General features: G+C 45.4%; 1 protein-coding gene across 7 annotated transcripts in view; it reads left to right on the top strand.

Annotated features, from left to right (window-relative positions):
* PTPRM (protein tyrosine phosphatase receptor type M) overlaps positions 1-20,379 on the top strand; it is an 890,665-nt gene extending 870,286 nt beyond the window's left edge. For all 7 annotated transcript variants that reach the window (XM_056137857.1, XM_056137858.1, XM_056137855.1 and 4 more), the window contains 4 exons: positions 1,501-1,626; positions 3,564-3,727; positions 11,215-11,350; positions 19,627-20,379. In XM_056137857.1, the coding sequence (XP_055993832.1) occupies positions 1,501-1,626; positions 3,564-3,727; positions 11,215-11,350; positions 19,627-19,680 (480 nt within the window). In that variant the 3' untranslated portion in view covers positions 19,681-20,379. The remainder of the gene's footprint in view (positions 1-1,500; positions 1,627-3,563; positions 3,728-11,214; positions 11,351-19,626) is intronic.
* Positions 20,380-20,681: the final 302 nt, after the last annotated feature.

Raw genomic sequence — 20,681 nt, 5'->3', positions numbered from 1 at the left:
ACTTTCTCATGTCCAGTGCCACTCAGTCAGAAGCCACTCTGTCTCACAGTGCCTTATCACAGATGTAAGGATAAGGACTACTTGCCCTTCAGTGCCACTCAGTCATATTTCACTCCCTCTCTGTGCTTTTATTATTTCCTTTGGCTTTTTGGGTCACACTCGGCGATACTCAGGGGTTACTCTTGGCTCTGAACTCAGGAATTACTCCTGGTAGTGCTCAGGGGACCATATGGGATGCCAGGCATCGAACCCAGGTTGAACACATGCAAGTCAAATGCCCTCCCCACTGTACTATTGCTCCCGCCCCTCCCTCTCTGTGCCTTAATCACTGACAGTAAGAATAAGAACTCCCCGCCCTTCAGAATCATTTTTCCTAATGTAATTCTGAAATGTAACAGTACACTACATTCGTATCAGTTCATACTGGCTCACATTAGTGAACTAAAGACTAATTATTTTGGTGTGCTCTCTTCAGACAGCCAGTCTTGAATTGTGTCGCTGCATTCTAAGCCTAAACTGACTGGACTCAAATTGAGCCTTGGTTGAAGCGTGAGAGAAGACCCAAGAGACCCCAGTTCCATTTGGCAGAGCTGATTTTCAGAGTGAGAGAAAGGAGACTTCTGAGATTTGGTCTTCCAGAGAACACTAAACTGAACATTTGAACTTAAAAGCTTTGCAATTGTGCAAGGCTAGCAATTCAACTATTTCAAGTGTTCATAGGGCCAGTTCATGGACATGTCATGCACCATTTAAGCCATTTTCTACATGGTTTACATTGGCACAAGTATAGAATGCAGTCTGCTCAGCCCCGCGTACTGGCCTAGGCCATTCATATTTCTCTGAAGTGACAAGATTTTGATCAGGGCTTGAACTGAGAGAGCAAGCAGAAAACTGAATTATCTTTGAAAAGTATGGGTAGAATCATTCAAATGCGCATGTTAGGGCTCTTACTACTATCTCAGCTTCCCACCATAATGCCTCTTAATTTTTACACTTGAGTGTCAAAATATACATTAGCATGCCAAAGCTTGACATGACCATCACCAGGAAAGGCTTGTGAGGAAAGACAGACTTAAAGGCAGCATATGGCTTATGCTCATGGCTTAACTGGAGACTATCTGAGAAAGTTAAGAGAGAAAAGAAAAAACACGGGGATCAGAGTGGTAATATAGTGGGATAGGGTGTTTGCCTTGCCCGCAGCCAACCTGCATTCGATCCACAGTATGCCATGTGGTCCCCAGAGCACCACGAGGAGTAATTCCTGAGTGTAGATCCAGTATTGCCAGGTGTAATCGGGGGGGGGGGGGGGGGACAGAAGAACGTGGAGTTGAGGAATCAGCTAACAAGAAATCCCTTACATCTGCTTGGGAGAAATGAAAGAAAATGAAGTACATCGATGAAGTATTAAGAATTACTGAATAACCATAATAGTATGGTTCATACTGTTTATTGTTATCATTTATTCTTATCGTTTATCTGTGTTACTATTTTTGAATTCAGTTGTGTCCACAGTACTGGCCAGAGAATGGAGTACACAGACATGGCCCCATCCAGGTTGAATTTGTTTCTGCCGATCTAGAAGAGGACATCATCAGCAGAATATTTCGTATTTATAATGCAGCCAGGGTAAGTCTCACAGCCAGCACTGCTTATCTTGTGATTTCATTATTTTCTCATTCACTCAGACAACATTATCTGGGTCAAGGCTCTGATCTTAGAGCTGGGATCCACCTGAGAACAAAACAAAGCTCCTTGAACCTATGGATCTTACATTCTAATGGAAGGAGACAGACAGCAAGTAATAGATATCATGTGTTTAAAAGGAGAAATGCTAGAGAGAAGAAGAGGTGGGAACCTCAAGAGTGCGAGGGACATGAACCAGAAGAAAAACAAGTGACTGTCTTAAATAGATGTGCTCTGTGAGCCCCACAGAAGGGAGGCAGCAGCCGTGAGGGCTTCCATGCAGAGTCAGCTCCCCGGATAAAGGAACTGTCAGTGCAAAGGCCCTGACAAGGGGCTTTGCCTCTTGCATCTGAGGAAAGTAAGACACAGTCGGGGCTGATGGAGTAATAGTTCACCCACCCAAAGTAGACAAGGGGAAGGGAGTAGAGCAGGGCCGGGTATGTAGAATCACACAGGTCTTAACAAGCCTCGACTAGGAATTGCAGCTTGTCCTGAAAAATGAAAGGAGTCATTACAATGTTTTGAGTCAAAGAACCCCATGCTATATTTTACCTTTTAAAATGATTCTGGGTGAGATGAGACTGTTAAGAGAACCCTTACGGGGCCAAGGATAGCTCAGAGGGTCAGGGCTTTGCATGCTCCAGAACTGGTGTTCAATTCCCAGCATCAGATGGCTAAGTATTGCTGGGAATGGACCCTGGCCCTCTGGGCATTGCTTGGAAGTCCTCACTCCAAGGAAAAGACCCTCCAGGAGGTTATTCTAATACTCCAAGTGAGAAATCTCAAGGACTAGACAAGAGCAGCAGCAGGTGGAGGAAATTAGAGGCAGACCTAATGTGTTCTGATGACAGAGCTAGGAGGAATTGTTAGTAGATTGGATCCCAGAATGTCAAAGATGGCTCCAGAGGTCCTGAAAACTAAGGTAGAAGGATCAAATTGGCACAATTTAGCGTTAAGTAATAAGTTAGGATCCAATTTGCCTACCAAGTTAGGACAGGCTTTGATTATAACAGGACTGTTTAGGGGAAGTAGGTGCTTTCAAAAGTACCAGGAATTCCATTTGAAAAACACCGAGTCTAAAGTGACTCCCAGACATCTAGGTGGGAACCTGAGGCTCTGAGTAGGTCTTCAGGGAGAAAGATCTGAAGTGGAGACTGATTTGCTGACTTTCTGGAATAGGTAAGAAACACAAGATGGAATGAACTCACTTCAGGGAGAAATTAAGAATAGAGAGGGGTCCAGGGACTAAGCTGGTGGCTCCATCAGCAAGAAAAGGGAGTCCAGTGCATAGAGAAAAGACAGAACTGAGAAGAAACACCAAGAAGAGTGACCCTGTGTCAGATGCCACAGAAGGCAGAACTACAGCCAGATCAAAACTGTTTATTAAATTCTGCAATTTCCACTAATTATGACTAAAAATCACTATAATATCTTAGCAAGAGTCACACCAAAAATACATATATTATATATTTCACAGGACATCCTCTTGTCACCTCAATCACCCGAGGTCACAAATATCTCTAGATCATAATTTATTCTTTACCTATAATTAAAGTCATCGTGTCCCTTGTTGCATGCACAGTGGAGTCAGTGCTCCTGTGGTATAACATTTTTCACTTGGCTTTTACAAATGCATATGTGTTCTGCTTTACTGGGGTAGGGGTGTCTGGCCTTTTGTCATTTTAAAATACCTGGGGGTTTTTTTGGTAATAACAGCTGAGATTAAAAATAATAAATCTTCTGTCAGTAGGGCATCCTTCATTTTTAGGGGTGCAGACCGGTCATTGTGTAGGAGTAGGTGGAAAAGTCCCTAGAGAATTCAACAAAGACGATTATGCCCGTTTCCTTTGCAGTCCTTGATTGTTCTTAATCCTCTGCAGCCCCAAGATGGCTATCGGATGGTGCAGCAGTTCCAGTTCCTGGGCTGGCCGATGTACAGGGACACTGCAGTGTCCAAGCGCTCCTTCCTGAAGCTTATTCGCCAAGTGGACAAGTGGCAAGAGGAGTACAATGGCGGGGAAGGCCGCACAGTCGTGCACTGCTTGTAAGTGTCGAGCTAAAGCTCCATCTCCGAGCACAGCCCAGCCCTGGCTTACTCCACATGGAGAAAAGACAAGGCACTGGATGCAAGAACAAACAGGTCTCCTCAGCAAGGGTTTGGTTTCACTTTTCAAAGAAACAGGATATGCCCATTTTGCATTTAGATGGGAGTTCTGATATTGAAATAAGTCTTGGAACCAGAAAGATAGTACAGCAGGTCCAGTACTGCATGCGAACTGCCTTGCATACAGCTGACCTGGGTTTAATCCCCAGCATGGCATATGGCCACCTGAGCACAACCAAGAGTGATCTCTAAACACAGAGCTCAGAGTAATCTCTGAACACACCTAGGTATATATTTGAATATATGTATGTATATATATGTATATATACATATGTATATGCATATGTATATGGACTGGAGCGATAGCATAGCGAGTAGGGCGTTTGCCTTGCATGCAGCCAACCTGGATTTGATTCCTCTGTCTCTCTGAGAGCCTGGCAAGCTACTGAGAGTATCCTGCCTGCACAGCAGAGCCTGGCAAGCTTCCCGTGGCATATTTGATATGTCAAAAACAGTAACAACAAGTCTCACAATGGAGATGCTACTGGTGCCCACTCGAGCAAATCAATGAACAATGGGAGGAGAGTGCTACAGTGCTACATACATATGTACATATAATGTAAAGTAAGACCTGCTCCTGTGATCTGGACCTCCCAAATAAAATAAAAACACCAATTTCAATTCATGGGACTCCATTTAGCACTCTTAATTGCAAAGATTTGAGGAATTTTGTGAGCTGTTTGCTGGTTCCTTGAAATGGTACAAATAGGCACCTCAGGAACGTCAGTGAACACTGCACATAAGCTCTCCCTCCACTGATTCTCGAAGCTGGCTTACCAGCAGTAGTGGATAATCCTATTAGCAATCATGTCAGTGAGTTCAAAGGAACTGTCTCTCTTTCAACAGTGGTTGTCAACAGTTTGGGGTTTGGTTTGGAGCTGTTTTATCTAGGAATGCATCTACTGATTGGAAAGATTTAGTTAGAACCACTTTCTCCAAAGTGCAGTTTTCAAGCCATTAGTTTTAACAGGTGCTAAAATGGGGAAACTCAGCAGGGGCACCACCATCCTACCTTAGACACGTGTTGAGAATTGGTTGGGGAGCTTTGAGAAGGATGTTTCAGATCACACCCATCCCATTCAATCAAAGTCTCTGGGGGTGAACACAGACGCAGTCTCCTTTTTTTAACCCCACGGATTATTTCAGTGTGCTGCACCCAGAGTTGAGAGCTGCTGAATGGAGAGCCCCATGCTTTTACCAGCACTTCCACCTGCGTTTTCTCACTGGGGATGATATGGAGCTAATCAGCCAGCTGGAATTAGATTAACGCAACAGGCAATTAGAAAGCCATGGCAGTTAAGGAAGATGTTTAGAGCCTGTGTGGAAGCTCAATATATAAGCTTATGTATCTGCTGCAGAGTTTGTCACAAGCACACACACAGCTTCAAAATTGGAGGGAGAATCAAGTTTTAATGTGCGCAGACTGAACTCAGGGCAATGACAAGCTTGGCTAGGGGCCTGGCTTTCTACCCTCTATTCAGTGCTCTCTCTCACATAATATCATCCCCACTTAGGGGGTCCTCCCTGGCAGCCTTGATCTCTGCCCTGTCTCTCAGCAACTCGAATCATACAGTGTCTCTTGTCTTCTGGAAACTGATAGTTCCTTGGGAGATTTATTTACCAGTGCTTCTTCCAAACCGGAGGTCATAATACTTTACCCTCTCGAAAGCTCCAGTTAACCCTCCCCTCACCCTCCCTCACAGCTCCCTCTTCCTTCTCACGAACCCAGTTCATTAAAAAGTCATCTCTCCCAAGAAGCATGAATTAACCCATCACATTCCCAATCTCATGTTAAGTCTAGACCTCACCTCTCCGAGGAAAGTAAGATCCCAGGTCACTAGTGTGAGTCGATGCAATCCTGCAAAGAAAACTGACATGGGAGAGGCTGGGTATCTCTAGGGGGCCGGGAGGGCTTCTGTTCTAAATATGGAGCATCATACTCCAATATGCATTTCAGTAACAAGGAGCATACCACCTGCCACCCCTTCAGGGGTCACTTGGAACAAGGGCCCAGGCTGAAATCCCAAGGACTGAGTCACAGTGGGGAAACTGAGGCATAAGAATGGGCTTAAAGGAACAACAAAACAAAATCACAAATCACTTAGGCCTGTGGGCAGACCCCAATCACATCCCCTAAGGCATGACCCAAGACTCAGCACCATTTCCAGCCCAGCGTCCCATCTGCTTCCTGTGTGGGAGAACCTTGCCTTTCCTTTAGGGACATTCCTCCCCCACTGGGGTCCCTGAAACACCACAAGGGCTACACCCAGCCCTCCTTGAATACAGGTTACCACGAGACCAAGTTCTGGTGAGCACACTTTGAATTACAGTTGGCATTGATACGTCTCCTACTTAAGTAGCTGTGAGAAGCTGCTTTAAGTTGTTCTCTGTCCAGAGACTAGCAAAGAAGGTTCCCTGGGGTTCCCTGCTTTTCATCTCTCTGATGCAGCATCGTATAGTGCCACCTAATGGCTGTGGGCGGACCATCCCTGACAGACCTCCAGGTGCTATGAGTGGATGGTTCCTTGAGCTGCTTATAATCAAGAAAAGCAAACAGAGAGCTTAGGAGGATGTGTTGTAATGCATGTCTCCCTGTGAAAAATAACCCGAAGAAGTGGAGAGAATAAGTACATCATCCTCTCGCAAACCTACAATTCCTGAAAATATAGGAATGTATTCACACCTTGTCTCACCTGATCTACAAAGATCACCCAGAGCAATACAAGTGCAGGACACAGGGACAAACTCCCCAGAAGGAAATCCTGCCCAGGGCCCAGGTGGGTTGCTCAGTGGTTAGCAAGGCATAGGGCTGGATTGCTAGGAGAGGGGGTATGGCTTGCCTTGCATAGCTCACACCTCTTACGTTTCCAACACTATATATGATCCCTGCACACAGAGCCAGGAGAAAGATCTGAGCACCACCAGGTGTGGCAAAAACAGAAACAAAAATAAAAGCAAGACATGGTGTTGGCAAAGAGTTTGTGATATGCACATTTGACAAAGGGCTTGGGCAGGATACCTAAAAATAATCTCAGCTCAATACAAAAAAGATAGACAGCCAACAGTTTAACTCAACAAAAAAACTTAGAAACATTTTTTAAAGGTGGAGGGAAGGGCCTCTCTCATCTCTACTCTCAAAATATTTCTCAAAACAATTTTACTTTAAAAATGAAAAAACCTATTATTCATCTTGGGGATTTGCCCACATTTCAGCCTTAAATGTGTCCTGTGGGATTTTTCCTCTCTGGAAGAATAAGCTTGTGAGTACTCTGTCTGTCTGTCTCTCTCTCTCTCTCTCTTTCTCTCTCTCTCTCTTCCTCCCTCCTGCCTCTCTCCTTTTATCCCTCTATCTCTGTCTCTCTCTTCCTCTTCCCCATCTCTCTCTCTTTATCCCCCCTCCCTCTCTTTCCTAATCCTTTTCCCCATATTTCTCAAGCTGAAACTATTTTACTTCAAAAATATATTTTCATATGAAGGGAATTTCAAATAGCCAATAAGCATTGAAAAGTTCATTTTCAGGAAAATTCACATTTTGGGGGAAAATTCACATTAAGTCTCACAAAATATCAGAATAAAATGATAAAACCGAGTGTTAGTGAAGCCATGGTGGAACCAGAACTCTGGGCTATGGGTAGGAAGTATCTGTTACTTTTCGGAACTGTTTCTTAGCATCTGCTAAAGCTAAATATAAATCCTCTGAGCCTTTCAGCTCAAAGGTTGTGACTGCGAAAATGAGTCATCTATGAACCCTAAGACATGTTTATTACAAGTCTACTCATAATATCAAAAACTAGGAAAAAAACCCAAATATTTATCAGCTGTTGATGAATAGATTATACAGTATTCTGTTCATTCAATGGAATTTTCTCATCAATATAAAAGAGTAAGCTACTTATAGAGCCATATGAAGAATTCTTACAAATAAAATATCAAATGAAATAAGCCAGGATCAAAAATAATGTTATATTTTGTTATACAAGATTCTAAAACAGGCATGTAGAATCCCAAAAATAAAAGCAAATATGATCTTTGGGAACCTGCTGGTGAGGAAGAGTGAAAGTTCCTCTCAGGGGCTGATCATGATTGGCATCTAGATCTGAATGATAACCATCATTTGTACATATATGTGTAGTTGTAAAATTTAACTAATCTATTTACCATTTGGATACTTAGTTATAAGCATTTTATTTTTAGAAAACTGATTAAGAATTTCATAATGGACTGATGAAGCTGACATCTAAAATCATCGGTCAACCTTCAAATCATAAAACAAGGAGAACCTAATAATATCTTGTGCCCTCGGAGATACCTAGAGTAATACCACAGCACAAGTCCCAGACTATCATGAGGCTGCCTATACAACAACTGATCAAATTTATTCAACAAACATATTTCCAAGGGGGAAAAAGTGAGGAGGAAGATAACAGTTAAAATAAGCTTGTAAGACATTTCAGCCAAATGCAATGTTATGCACTTGGCTTGAATATGAATATTTAAAAAGTCAACTGTAAGAAATCACCTGAAAAATTCTAAAAAATTAGAACAGTGATGAGAAATTTGATCATATTTAAAGAATAATATGTTAGGTGTGATGACATAGTGTTTGTGATAATAAAATAGAAACTCCTTTAGCTGCTTAGCACTGTAGCACTGTCCTCCCATTGTTCATCTATTTGCTCGGGCGGGCACCAGTAACGTCTCCATTGTAAGACTTGTTGTTACTGTTTTTGGCATATATCAACTACACCACAGGGAGCTTGCCAGGCTCTGCTGTGCAGGCGGGATACTCTCGGTAGATTGCCAGGGTCTCTGCGAGGGACGGAGGAATCAAACACAGGTCGGCTGCATGCAAGGGAAATGCCCTACCTACCCACTGTGCTATTGCTCCAGCTGCTTAGAGAAAATGGTTAATTCAAAGCTGTGCAGGGAAGACGCAGAATGATTCTGGAACATCTTTTAGTTCCAGAAAGTAAAGATGTGCTCAAACAAAACACAAAAGTGACTTGTCAAAAAAACACAGGAAGTAGCCTGATGAGCTCCTGACTGAGTTCACAGATGTGGGGGTGTGCACATGCATTTTGTGGTGGTGGAGAGCCGCCTCCCGTCCTCCCCAGGCCTCCCCCTCAGAGAAAGCAAGAGATGTGGGACTCACAGATAGATGGTCAAAATAGCCCCTTTAATTCAGAGTTGCTAGCATACTTACTTATATAACATCTGAAGGGGTTCAAGGTATAGGACTGCATGTAGGTGTGATTGATCATTTACAGAGGTGAAGCATTTCTATGCAGGGTCTTGGGGAGATAAACTTAAGGAGACACTCTCTCCCAGGGACATCTATATTGCTTTTCTCTTTCCCTTAAGTTGTACATATTAAACAATTAAGTTTACTTCTTATCAATACTTGCAGTTACATAGATAAACACAGTAAGAGATATAGATTCCAAAACTTACTTCTCTGGTCTCTGAGGCCAAGCAAGACTTTTACTGTAAATTCCAGACTAAGTCCTCAGGCCAGTTTGGCTTGTCCTGTCTCTTAAGTCATAACAGCTTACATCAAGACCATGCCTTTATGCTTTATTTACTGTCCCATTTCAATACCAGGGTAGCTTTGCCATTCGCCCTGAGTCCATCCCAGTCCCAAGGCAGAACCTCCCCTTGGGGGTCTTAGGAACTAGAGCAACTGAAGCCTGAATTATGATGAGTACCCAGGAGTAGATATATTTCAGCCAACTCCCAAATATTAGGAGCATAGCATTAATGGTCTTTCTGTGTTTAAGCAAACAACATTGCTATATGGAAAAATATGGAAAGGGTATAGGGGAAATAGAAAAGCAGGTAATTCACTTCAAATACAAAATCCAGAGTTATTAGAAAGTTTTGGCTTATAAGTAACCAAGACTGACTTGAGGAATTGTGACAATAAGAAGTAAAACACAAAGGAAAGGTTAAAGATAAATTCAGAAGAGTAAGGATTCTTGAAAGAGCTGGGTAAGCTTCTTTGAGAGGAGGTAAAGGGTGATTCATTGATGAAGCCTAAAACACTTAGGGTTAATATCCAACACTGACCAAAACCAGAACAATTTTAGCAAAAGGACAAATGTTGGTATTATTAGATTTTTAACTCAGAAAATTAAATTAACATGCATAAGGGTGGAAAGAGTACAGGGACGAACACACTTGCTTTGTATACGGCCAACCCTGGTGATACACCCAGCAACACATATAGTCCCCCAAGCACTGTTGGGATGGCTTCTGAGCTCAGAGCTCAGGATGCAGTGCTACTCAGGCCCACAGGGGCCACCAGGCACCTTAGAACATATATGCTTCTCTGGGAGCCACCTCTCAAGTCCAGCAATAGTTTTGTGACGGGGTAGGAGAGAACTGCCTCTTAAAGTAGAATGGTAAAAAAAGAGAGGAAAGTGCAAGGTCAGTGAGGGGAACACAGTGAATATTGTTAGACATAGGAGCCACCTTGGCTGCCAAAATTGATGGAAGTGACCTTTGAGAAGAGACAAGATAATTCCACAATTCCGTTGTCCTTCCCAAGCTATGTCTAAACTACAAAGAGAAAGACAAGTGCTCAGTAAAAAGTCTACCAGACCCCCAGCATTCTAGCAAGGGGCTTAGGTCAGCATCACCAGCACTGCCAGGGCCCACCGCCCCTGGGTGGGTTTCATGCCAAACTATATCATCTCACTTCCAACACAGAAAAAAAAGCATCAGGCAAACACAAAAACAAACTCAGAGAACATCATTTTACCAGCTGGATTTAGAGCTGGGGACAGAATTCAGGTGACAGGAGCCCTGCCACCACATACCCCCACTGGCATTTTCAGGTGTCCTCCAAGAAGCGTTGACCCACAAGCACTGAATTGGGCTGCTCAGCACTGCTGAATGTGGCTCCTGTAAAGTAAATAAAACCAAAAGCTCATGTCGTAGAGATAAATTATGAAATACCAAATGGACTTTTCAAGGCTAAGTTGGCCTTTAAACATAAACCACATGCATTGCAGATTTTCTGGCAAAGGCCCAATGAGGTACTTGTTTATTGAAAACTTTCTGAATGGGGCCATTTATGAGGACCAGCACCTCCTAAGGAAGGTGCTCAATTTAGATCGTAAAATCTGGGAGTGAGGTGAAGCTAGAAAGGAGACAGCCATTTTCCTGCCATCGCTGGCCAGTGAGCCCTGAGTGCTGAGGCTCATATATCCCCCTTTGTTTTCATTCTAGGAACTGGGCCAGGCAGAGTCCCACCTCAAACCCTTCCCTTCAGCAGTTCTAGATTGCTGAGGCAGCATATAACGACAGTGTGAGTGGCGCCATGGCAGGGCAAACCTAACCTAAGCTGATGATTTTTCTTCTGACAGGAATGGGGGAGGCCGCAGCGGAACATTCTGTGCCATCAGCATCGTCTGCGAGATGCTTCGACATCAGAGGACAGTGGATGTCTTCCATGCTGTGAAGACACTGAGAAACAACAAGCCCAATATGGTGGATCTTCTGGTAGGTTCCTTCCCCTCTTGCTCATCAGTGAATTTTTCTTCTTAGAGTCAGGCTCCACCATCTCCCAGATTCAAAGTCAAACTTGAAGCCCCAGAGCAAAAAGACTCATTTTCCAAAGCAGGATGTAATCGCTTTTCTTGGAAGGGTTTTCTCCCTCATTCTTTTGCCTTGTCACAAAGAGACTTTGTCTCAACTCATTTGAAGTATGGGAATAGTTGAAACTCACAAGCGAACATCCTTATTAATTTCTCTTCTGGCACTGCCTTCCACGTGGCTAAGCTCTGCGTTTTCCCTGAGAAGAAATAATCACAGTACATGCAATGCCAGGATATTCAAATTATATATTTTATAAATAGCTTAATCACCTAATATTTATCAAAGCTGTGAATTTTAGTTTGACATCCAGAGTATTTCATTTAATTACGGTGGCCCATCTCTGAGAAGAGGATTAAAGGAGTTGAGAAACAAAGAACTGCATGCAATTATTTTCAGAGAGTATTTCATGAAATCTCTTTTTTGTGTAGAGCTGTTGGAATGCCAACCACTGAGACACAAGAATAGAAGACTAGCTTTAAGGGGCAGCTTTTAGCTTAGCTTTTTGTACCTCTCCATGAGTGGAGGAAGGACGGGAAGGAATAGGATTAATCCCAGGTTGACAGAAAGACTTGGGAAGGAAGAGTAAGAGGAATATCTGGCTGAGTTGACAAGCGAGGAAAGCTTTCATCAGAGGCCCGCAGCACTGCAGCAGAGGCTTAAAATGAAAAATACAGGACCCTCTAGAGACATAGGACAGAAAGTAAGGCACTTGCTTTGCATATGGCTGGCCCCAGTTTATATTCCCGGCAACACATATGGCCCCCTGCACACTGCTAGGAGTATGCTAGGAGTAATTCTTGAGCACAGAGTCAGGAGTAAGTCCTGAGCACTGCAGGGTAGAGCCCAAAAACCAAAAAAAATTCTAAATACAATAAGAAGATAGTGCATTGTTTAGGGTGCATGCCTAATAGTACTTGGTCCAGGTTTTATTCCCTGCACTACATATGACCCAGATACCCCAGTACTGCAGGATCTGAGCAGCCTCAGGCCAGAATCTGATGCTGAACTTCCTGCCATTGGTCAGAAGCATGGGTGGGTCCCCAGAATTACTGAGTACCACTTGAGAGCTGCTACTTTCCCCCATCAAAAGTATGAAAATACAACAAAGGGATTCAAGAAAAACCCAAGATATCGGTTCAACTTGAGGGAGTTCACTAAGGCCCATCCTTAAAGCAATGTCCTGGGTCAGATAAAGCCCTGGGATGGCAACTCCTGGGGTATATCCCAGTCCTGTTCAGCAGAGAGCGCCTGAAATCAGTGGTGCCTGCATTGGGGACACATTAGCTGGCTAGGTGAGCTATTAGAGGATGGAAACAAAAGCATAAATTAAAATATCCTAGGATGTCATATGATAGATATTCCACCTTCCTGATTGAGGAAATTCAGAATAGATATGTTACCTTCAAGTTTGATTAGTACTTGAGCAGAGCTGACCTTGAATTTTTTTTTAAGTCATTTTCAGGTCCAGACAGAGAGTCTGGGTACTTGCCTTGGGTACAACCAATCCCAGTTCCAACCCTGAGCACCACTGGGTGGGGCCCAAAAACAAAACAAAAAAATCATGTCTCTCTCACTTAAGCCTGAGTTAAGTAGATTTTCAATAGACCTCTCCTAAGAATGATGGGGGGGGGGGGGGGGGCGTTGGAGCTCTCATGACACAATGGATGGAAATGATACGGCTTTCTCCAAGTGAGAAAACGCCGTGAAGGCTCTGGGGATGGTTTCTCCTAAAACCAAAGGAGACCTTCGTGGGGGGACTTGAAGGGAGCATTGATCCTAGCTAAGTCTTCTAAATAAGTCACACACTTTTCCCGAACCATTATTATTTTTTTCTTATTAGTGAAACACCATGAGGTACAGTTGTAGACTTACAAACTTTCATGCTTGGGTTTCAGTTATACAATGATCGAGTACCCATCCCTCCACCAGTGCCCATTCTCCACCACCAATGATCCCAGTAGCCCTCCCGCCCCTCCACCCCTAGCCCTACCACCCCTCACCCCATCCCCCCACCCCTCCCCGCCTCTGTGGCAGGGCATTCCCTTTTGCTCACTCTTTCCTTTAGGGTGTTATAGTTTGCAATAGAGGTATTGAGTGGCCATCATGTTTGGTTTATAGTTTACTTTCAGCGCGCATCTCACGTCCCAAGCGAATCCTCCAAACATCCTTTACTTGGTGTTCCCTTCTCTATCTGAGCTACCTTTTCCCTCAGCATGTGCTGCCAGCTTCCAATCCCTGGAGCAGACCTCCTGGTACTTATGTCAACTATTCTTGGGTGACCGAACTATTATTTTATTCTATGGGGAGAACAGAACCTTTGGATGCCCAAATCTCTGAGATCCAGGATCAGTTTTAGGAGAGGGCATGGCTGATAAAAGTAAGAAAGTGTTCCACTATTTTGAAAAGTAAGAGGTCCAATGAGTTTGTCATATGGCTGTTAGCAAGACAATAAAAAATAACTGGTAAGGTGTGTATGTGTGTGGCAAGGGCGGGGGGCAGTGCTCTTTCTGGTAGGTTCAAAGCTTCCTGAATTGAATAAGTATTCTTGTCGGTTGCTTGCACAAGGCTGACCTGGGTTTGATTCCTCTGTCCCTCTTGGAGAGCCTCGCAAGCTATGAGAGTATCCCGCCCGCACAGTAGAGCCTGGCAAGCTCCCCATGGCATATTTGATATGCCAAAATCAGTAACAAGTCTCACAATTTGTTGTGAAACATTATTGGTGCCTGCTCGAGCAAATAGATGAACAATGGGAGGACAGTGCTACAGTGAAGTTGGTTGTTGACTTTGCTTATAAGTACAATTTCTATGAGCCTGGTATTCAACAACATAGGCTGAAGGAGTTCATTCAGGTCAGAATGATAAAATCTAGAACCATTTCATTGGTCATAAAAGGCCATCTGAAACCTGAGTTTCTCTGAAACACAAAATATACCAACAGCTGAAAAGAACAGAGAACTCTCCTTCCTTGCGTCTCCATGGGATGACCAGGTGTGTACCGGGAAACTCTCAGGACATGTTTCCTAGGGTTACGTGCAGGCAAGTGGGATGTGGGAGGGAGAACCCTGACCTGAGCTCCAGTGGGCCTTGGTGTTTCCTTCCACTTGGAGCAGGAGAGACTGATCTCTTGCCCCCAGTCCCAGCCAGGATGGGCGAGTTGAGGACAGGAGCAGGCTAGCATCTCCACGTCCTCTCCCAATTTTGCTAAATTGCTCCCGAATTTAGAAATCCACTCATCTGTTGTGAAGCAGTGACACTCTCCAGGGAAATTCAAAAAACCTGAAAATGTGATCTCCTCTCTTTCCTGACATGCTTTAGGCTTGAAAACTCTGGAGGAAAAAAAAATTTTAAATAAAATAAAAAGACACTGATTGCCAGGACAAAATAAATGAACTTTTCACAGAAGACTCAAATTCTTTTATCTTGCTAGGCAGCTGGATTTTTTTGTTTTTGTTTTTGTTTTTCCTGAGCCTCCTTTTCAGCACAGCTTCTAAGTCCTCCATCCCTTCAACCAGTCTCAAGTTCCCATCAAATAGCTGGGCCCCGGGGCAGGTCAGGGTGGTGCCACCTGAGATTCCAACTACTTGTCTGGTTCAATTGAGTCCCCAGCTTTTGCACAGCTTTGAAGATGTTATCATTTGGGGAAAGGACAGCAAACAGTTTCCAGCTCACCTTTGTGTCCCTCACTTCCCTTCTAAAATTTCCAAGACTGCTTTATCAGAGAAACAGCCTTAGCTGGTAGATCTTGCCTAAAGAAAGACGCCAAGCACCTCTGCTGCCAAGCACTTGTGGTGCCCAAGCACGTGTGTTACCCACATCCCACATCTCCCCTCTTGAGATGTGCACTTTCAAACTATCGTGGTTGAACTGGGATATGTTATGGGGCTCTCTCCGCCTTTGGAGGAGCATGCCCCGCCGCCTCCCCCCATTCTCTTTTCCTTTCCCAACCCCTTCCTCTAAGTAAAATCCATTTACATCAAAAGAAAAAAGAATAAAAAGGAAGATCCCCATAGTAGTCAGGGGAGAGAAATGGACCAAGAGGCCAACTGGATCCACGTGTGCCAATTACCAAGACAGAGCTAAGTCACACGCATCCCCCACCTGGTTAACCCACCTGGTTAACAGAGGCAACTCTTATGTGAGGACATGTGTCCCTCTGCTCTCAACAACGTGACATGATGAACTCTGTCAGGGCTTCTCAGACGTATTCCTCTAGTGAACCCTTCTGCCCAAGAATTGCAGCAAAGGCAAGTGCTCTAGAAACACCTCAGATTCATGAAACAATTCATGAATTGTGACTCTTGCACCAGTCCTTGAGACCAATGACTTAGTGACTCTCTTGGTTATAGTTCAAGAAGCCAGGCACCATAATAGCATCACAGTTTCTGCCACATCTTGTATTTGTGCCTTCTGAACATCACCCATTCTCTCTCTTCCAACCCCTGGCAACCACCCTTCTTTCCTGTAATTCTAGTATTAGTTTGTTTTTGTTTTTGTTTTGTTTTGGTTTGTTTTTTTGGGTCACACCCGACAATGCACAGGGGTTACTCCTGGTTCATGCACTTAGGTATTACTCCTGGCAGTGCTCAGGGGACCATATGGGATGCTAGGAATGGAACCCGGGTTGGCCGTGTGCAAGACAAATGCCCTACCCACTGTGCTATCACTCCAGCCCCATAGTATTAGTCTTTTTTTCAAAAGAAAGCTTTAAACATTTCTGATGCCTGGGTCCCTCCCCAGCTCTCCGGTGATGTGAGGCTAGCTCTGCTGTAGATGTTAAAGGTGATTCTCACCCACCCCCAAGGTCGTGTCCAAGCTATTCTGCCTCTCTGCCCCAGTTGCATGCTGGAATCTCGGGGAGCACTTTGAGAAATTCCAGTGCTTATTCCATGCCCTGAGCAGTGACACCTGTGGAGCCATATGGACTCCACATGGGTCCGGCATGTCTCAGAACACCAGCTGCCACCTGTGCAGCCCGGGCCCGTGGTTGCACTGCTCCTGCTCTACCTCAGCTGCACCTGCCTTCCTAGCTCCCGCACTGGGTGCTCCCTCTCGGCACTCACTCGAACACGCTGTTTCTCTCCTGGAGGCAGCCCACGTTGGGGTGAGCCTGTCACCTAATGCCAGCTTCATCCTGCCTGCACGTGGCTGTGGTGCCTGAGGGAGACCTGAGAAACCCCCCCTTTTCCATCAGGCAGACCTGGCAGCCCCTCGCTGCCCCTTCAGAGAGGGAGCCACCGTCAGCTATCCCTGTGTGGTCAGTGTAATGACTCCTGCCGTTTCCCTGGAACCCTGCCTGTGGGCTCACAGGCTATTTGAAATGTGTATATGTGTGCGTGTGTGTTTAGGGGGTGGGTGTGAATGGGCTTCAGTCCATATGTGTGAGTAGATTGTGAGGGCGGAGGAGAGGTGGGAGTGGGAGGTGGAGGCCTAGGTGTCCTGAGGGGTGGGGGAGTTGTGCGTGCATGTGGGTATTACTTGGACATGAGTGTGAACAGGCATATGAGGATGGAGGTGTGTGGGTATGTGTGTGGGGGTGCATTGTGAGGATGTGGTACCCTGTGCGTGTGGTGTGCAGGGGTGAGTGGAGGTGTGGGCAAGGCTTACATCAGCAGGCAGGAGGGTCAGCTCCATCCCTTCCCTCTGGGCGCCATTGGAGCAGCCCTGCGAGCAGTGCTCCCACACACCAAGAAAGTGGTGGGCAGAGTGGTCAGTGTCCCTGACACTCCAGGGCCCTTATGTTGAGCCAATGGCCTGTTAGCTGAGAATCACTGGTGGGGCTCCCATGCCCTCTGAGCACTGCTTGAGAGTACCCCCCCCATGCTCTGATGCTGAGACCCAGGTCAGCTACCTCGCCAGGACTAGCAGAGCTGGCTGTGCCGGGCACAGTGAGCATTGGCTGGGCAGGGGGCACCGCTCCTTGGCTGCTCTGGGCTCAGCTGTCCAGGCCGTGACAGGAGCTCAGGAGCAGCTCTGGCCATGAGTGGGTTTGGAGGGAAGGAGGGCTTAATGCCTCTTTAAAGAGGAAAGAAATTACCTGTCCCATCTCGTCAGAGATAAACTGCTGTGTTCCCCAGTGCCTTCTAGCCACAGTGACTACCTATCACTTGGTGTGACACAGCGGGGCACACCGACCCGGACATCTCTCCCACAGGGACCTGTTGCCCCTGCCAGCAGGGGGCGGCAGAGGGATTTTTTTTTTTTTTTCTGGCAGGAGGAACCTGCCAGCACTGAGTCCCACTGAAGCTGAGGCTCCCTGGCCACAGTCTGTCTCTGTCTCAAGGGACAGGTGCGCCAAGCGGACACCTCCCAGCCTTCCTGGGAGGTGACATGGGGTGTTTGAGAGCCCAGGCAAGAGCAGGGTCCTCGGGGACACAGACGCAGGCAGAGCAGTGCTGGGCGCCCAAGGAGCCTTTGGGGGACCCCCATGCTCACAGCTGTTGAGACTCTGAGCCCAGCCTCACCCATCAGACTTCACGTTCTCCATCTTCAGAAAGTGTGATGTGAGGTCCTGTACACAGGGGCTGGGGTGCTTTGATCCTGGAGCCGCCTAATCTCGCCATGGAGGGGGCCTGCTGAGGACAAGCCGCAGCTCGTGTGGCGCCTTCATGTTGGAAGCAGCTGATGTCGCCCAGATCGGGAGCACCCCAGGATCCCAGCATCAATGCTTTTGTTCCCCCCACCTCGCTGGAAGAACAGGGATAGCTCATGTGGCTTAATTACACCATTCCAAAGCGAGGATGCCTGGAGGAAGCCACAGAAGACAGGTCTACACCCAGTGATCAAGTGTAATCAGTTTCCACTGCAGGAAGATTTCAGGCTTTGCCTGAGGTGCTTAGGGAGGGAACATGACAATTTATGGCCTTCCTCTTAAGTCCCTTTATTTTTCTCACTCAGAAACCAGTCATCACAGAATCTCGGGGATTGGCACTTGCTAAGGATGGATAAGACACAGGAGAGAGAATTCATTTCTAAACCTGTAACCAGTCTAATGACAGGGCAATTTCAGTGCCATCCAATGCAGTGTCCCTTAGCTGTGGAGCCCACAATGGGCTTGTTTACTAGCCAGTGCTATGACTGGAAGCCCACAGCATGGTCCCCTCCCTGAAAGCATGCTTTCGGATTAAAAGGAAGTTGACCCTGAGATTCCTTATCCCAGAAGAAAAAAACAATAGAGCAGAGAGGGGCTGCCCAGATGCGCCCCCCACTCCCCCAGAGAGAAAGCAGAACTTCTAAGGGAATATCAGCCAGGAGGTAGCAGGTAAAAGCTAGCATGAACTGGTGGAGCTGGGGTCGCTGGTTCTTTGCCTTGGGATAAAGCTGGTCTCAACCTTTAGTCCTGAAGTGAGCATTGGCCACACTGGCCTGCACTCTCCAGGTGATCCTGCATAAATAATCAATAGGGTCTTACTCACTGGAACTAAAGGAAACATCCCAGGTAGATAAGAAGAGACACCAAGGGGAAAGGCTGAGGCCTTCCAGGAAGCACAGAGCAGGAAGCGAATTGACATGTTGGGCATTCTGGGCTGCATTTATGTTGATGCAGATGGAGGTTTGCTTGGCAGTGGTCTCTGAGTCAGCAGCAGGGACTAAGGATGCCTCCTTCTGCCTCCTGGGACCACGGATCCAGCACTCAGGCAGCAGCATTCAGGCCACACCCTTGAATAGCACATGCCACTTTCACTAGCTAATGTGATGCTATAGCCACAGAACTGGTCTGGTGTTGGGGGAGAGGAGTGTCAAGTTAAAAAAAATGAATTGTTGGGGGTTTTTTGGATACAGGTCCCTAAGTATGCAATTTTCTTCATTTTATGTGTTCTTCAACCTCATGGCTTTGCCATACTGTGCACTCAAGATGTCTTATACAGAAGGAAATCAGTGTATGGACACTACGTGTGTGTGTGTGTGTGTGTGTGTGTGTGTGTGTGTGTGTGTGTGTGTGATCCAGCCATTTGGTGCTTTCCAGGAACCCTTATGTGCACAGCTAGCAAAACAGCTCTTCTCAGTCCTGTGGGGACACCCACAACTGTCAGTGTGTTTGTGGCTCAGAACAGAAACATTCTGATTCAGATCTCTCTCAATTTGACTTTTCCCCATTTCAACCCTCATCTGGCATAATTGCTATATTAAAAACAAGATTTCCATATCATAGGACCAACATTTTGTCCTTCTCTCTTTTCCAGGAGCAGTATAAGTTCTGCTACGAGGTGGCGCTGGAATACTTGAACTCTGGCTGACGGCATTACCAGCTCCGTGAACAAACCCTTTCATCCCACAAAGCCAAGATGTTCAGTGGTGTTTGTGCCGATGAGATGAAGACTTCGCAATATGCTTATTTTGCTTTGCATAATTGGCTCTTTTTAAGAGCCCAAGAAAGTGTTTATAAAACTGCTTGCACTGCCCAATTCCCAGTAATGCTGCTGCCTGACAAACACACACACAGCATACAGTCGTCAAATACTGTACTCCTGGCATCAGCTTGTTCGAGCAACGTCGACATCTGGTAAATTGAAGAGCACAATTATATTCTTATGAAGGAATTTGTACCTTTGGGGTATTATTTTGTGGCCCGTGAACCTTTGTTATTGTTGAAGCTGAGTGTACATTTTTGTTCTGTGGAGAATGCTACCTAGCATTATGATAATATATTCTTTTAGTTAATATTTGTACTTTAACATTGTTGAATAATAAAAGCTTATGTAGCTTTCCAAGACTAACAGATAAACGTATAATGAACAAAGATCTATTGTATGAGCTATTGTTTCTATCCGATTTATAATGTTTCCCAGGGAAAGGCTTGGGAAGAATTCAATGAAAAATTGCAAAGCCCAACAATCAGATTCACGGATCCAAAGCTTTTCTGTTTGTTTATATTGTAAATATTTTTGATTTCATCAAATTATTTATTCATTAAAAGAAATTTTTGTGAAGCACAATGAGTGACAGTCATTTACACTGACAGCCTATACGATATTACCTTGTCTGAATTTTCAAGTCAGTGAATAAAGTCCCATAACCAGTGGTGGCATTTCTCTAGGGTCCCACAGCCACGACAGAAGAGGCAGCTCTGGTCGGCTGAGGCCATTGGCAGTGGGTGTCCCTGGGGCTTGCTGGCTTGGAACAGGCTGAGCTGAATCATCAGAGCAGAATCTCAGTCCATGTGGAAGCCTTCCCTGATGCTGAGGACATATGTGGCCAAGTCCACTAAGGGGCAGAAGGCTCTCTTGGAGGCCAGTTT

Source organism: Sorex fumeus, unplaced genomic scaffold, assembly GCF_029834395.1.
Source record: "Sorex fumeus unplaced genomic scaffold, SorFum_2.1 ptg000128l, whole genome shotgun sequence".
In the NCBI taxonomy this organism is placed as follows: Eukaryota; Metazoa; Chordata; class Mammalia; order Eulipotyphla; family Soricidae; genus Sorex; species Sorex fumeus.
Note: the sequence above shows the minus strand (reverse complement) of the source record. Positions and strands in the feature narration are given on the sequence as shown.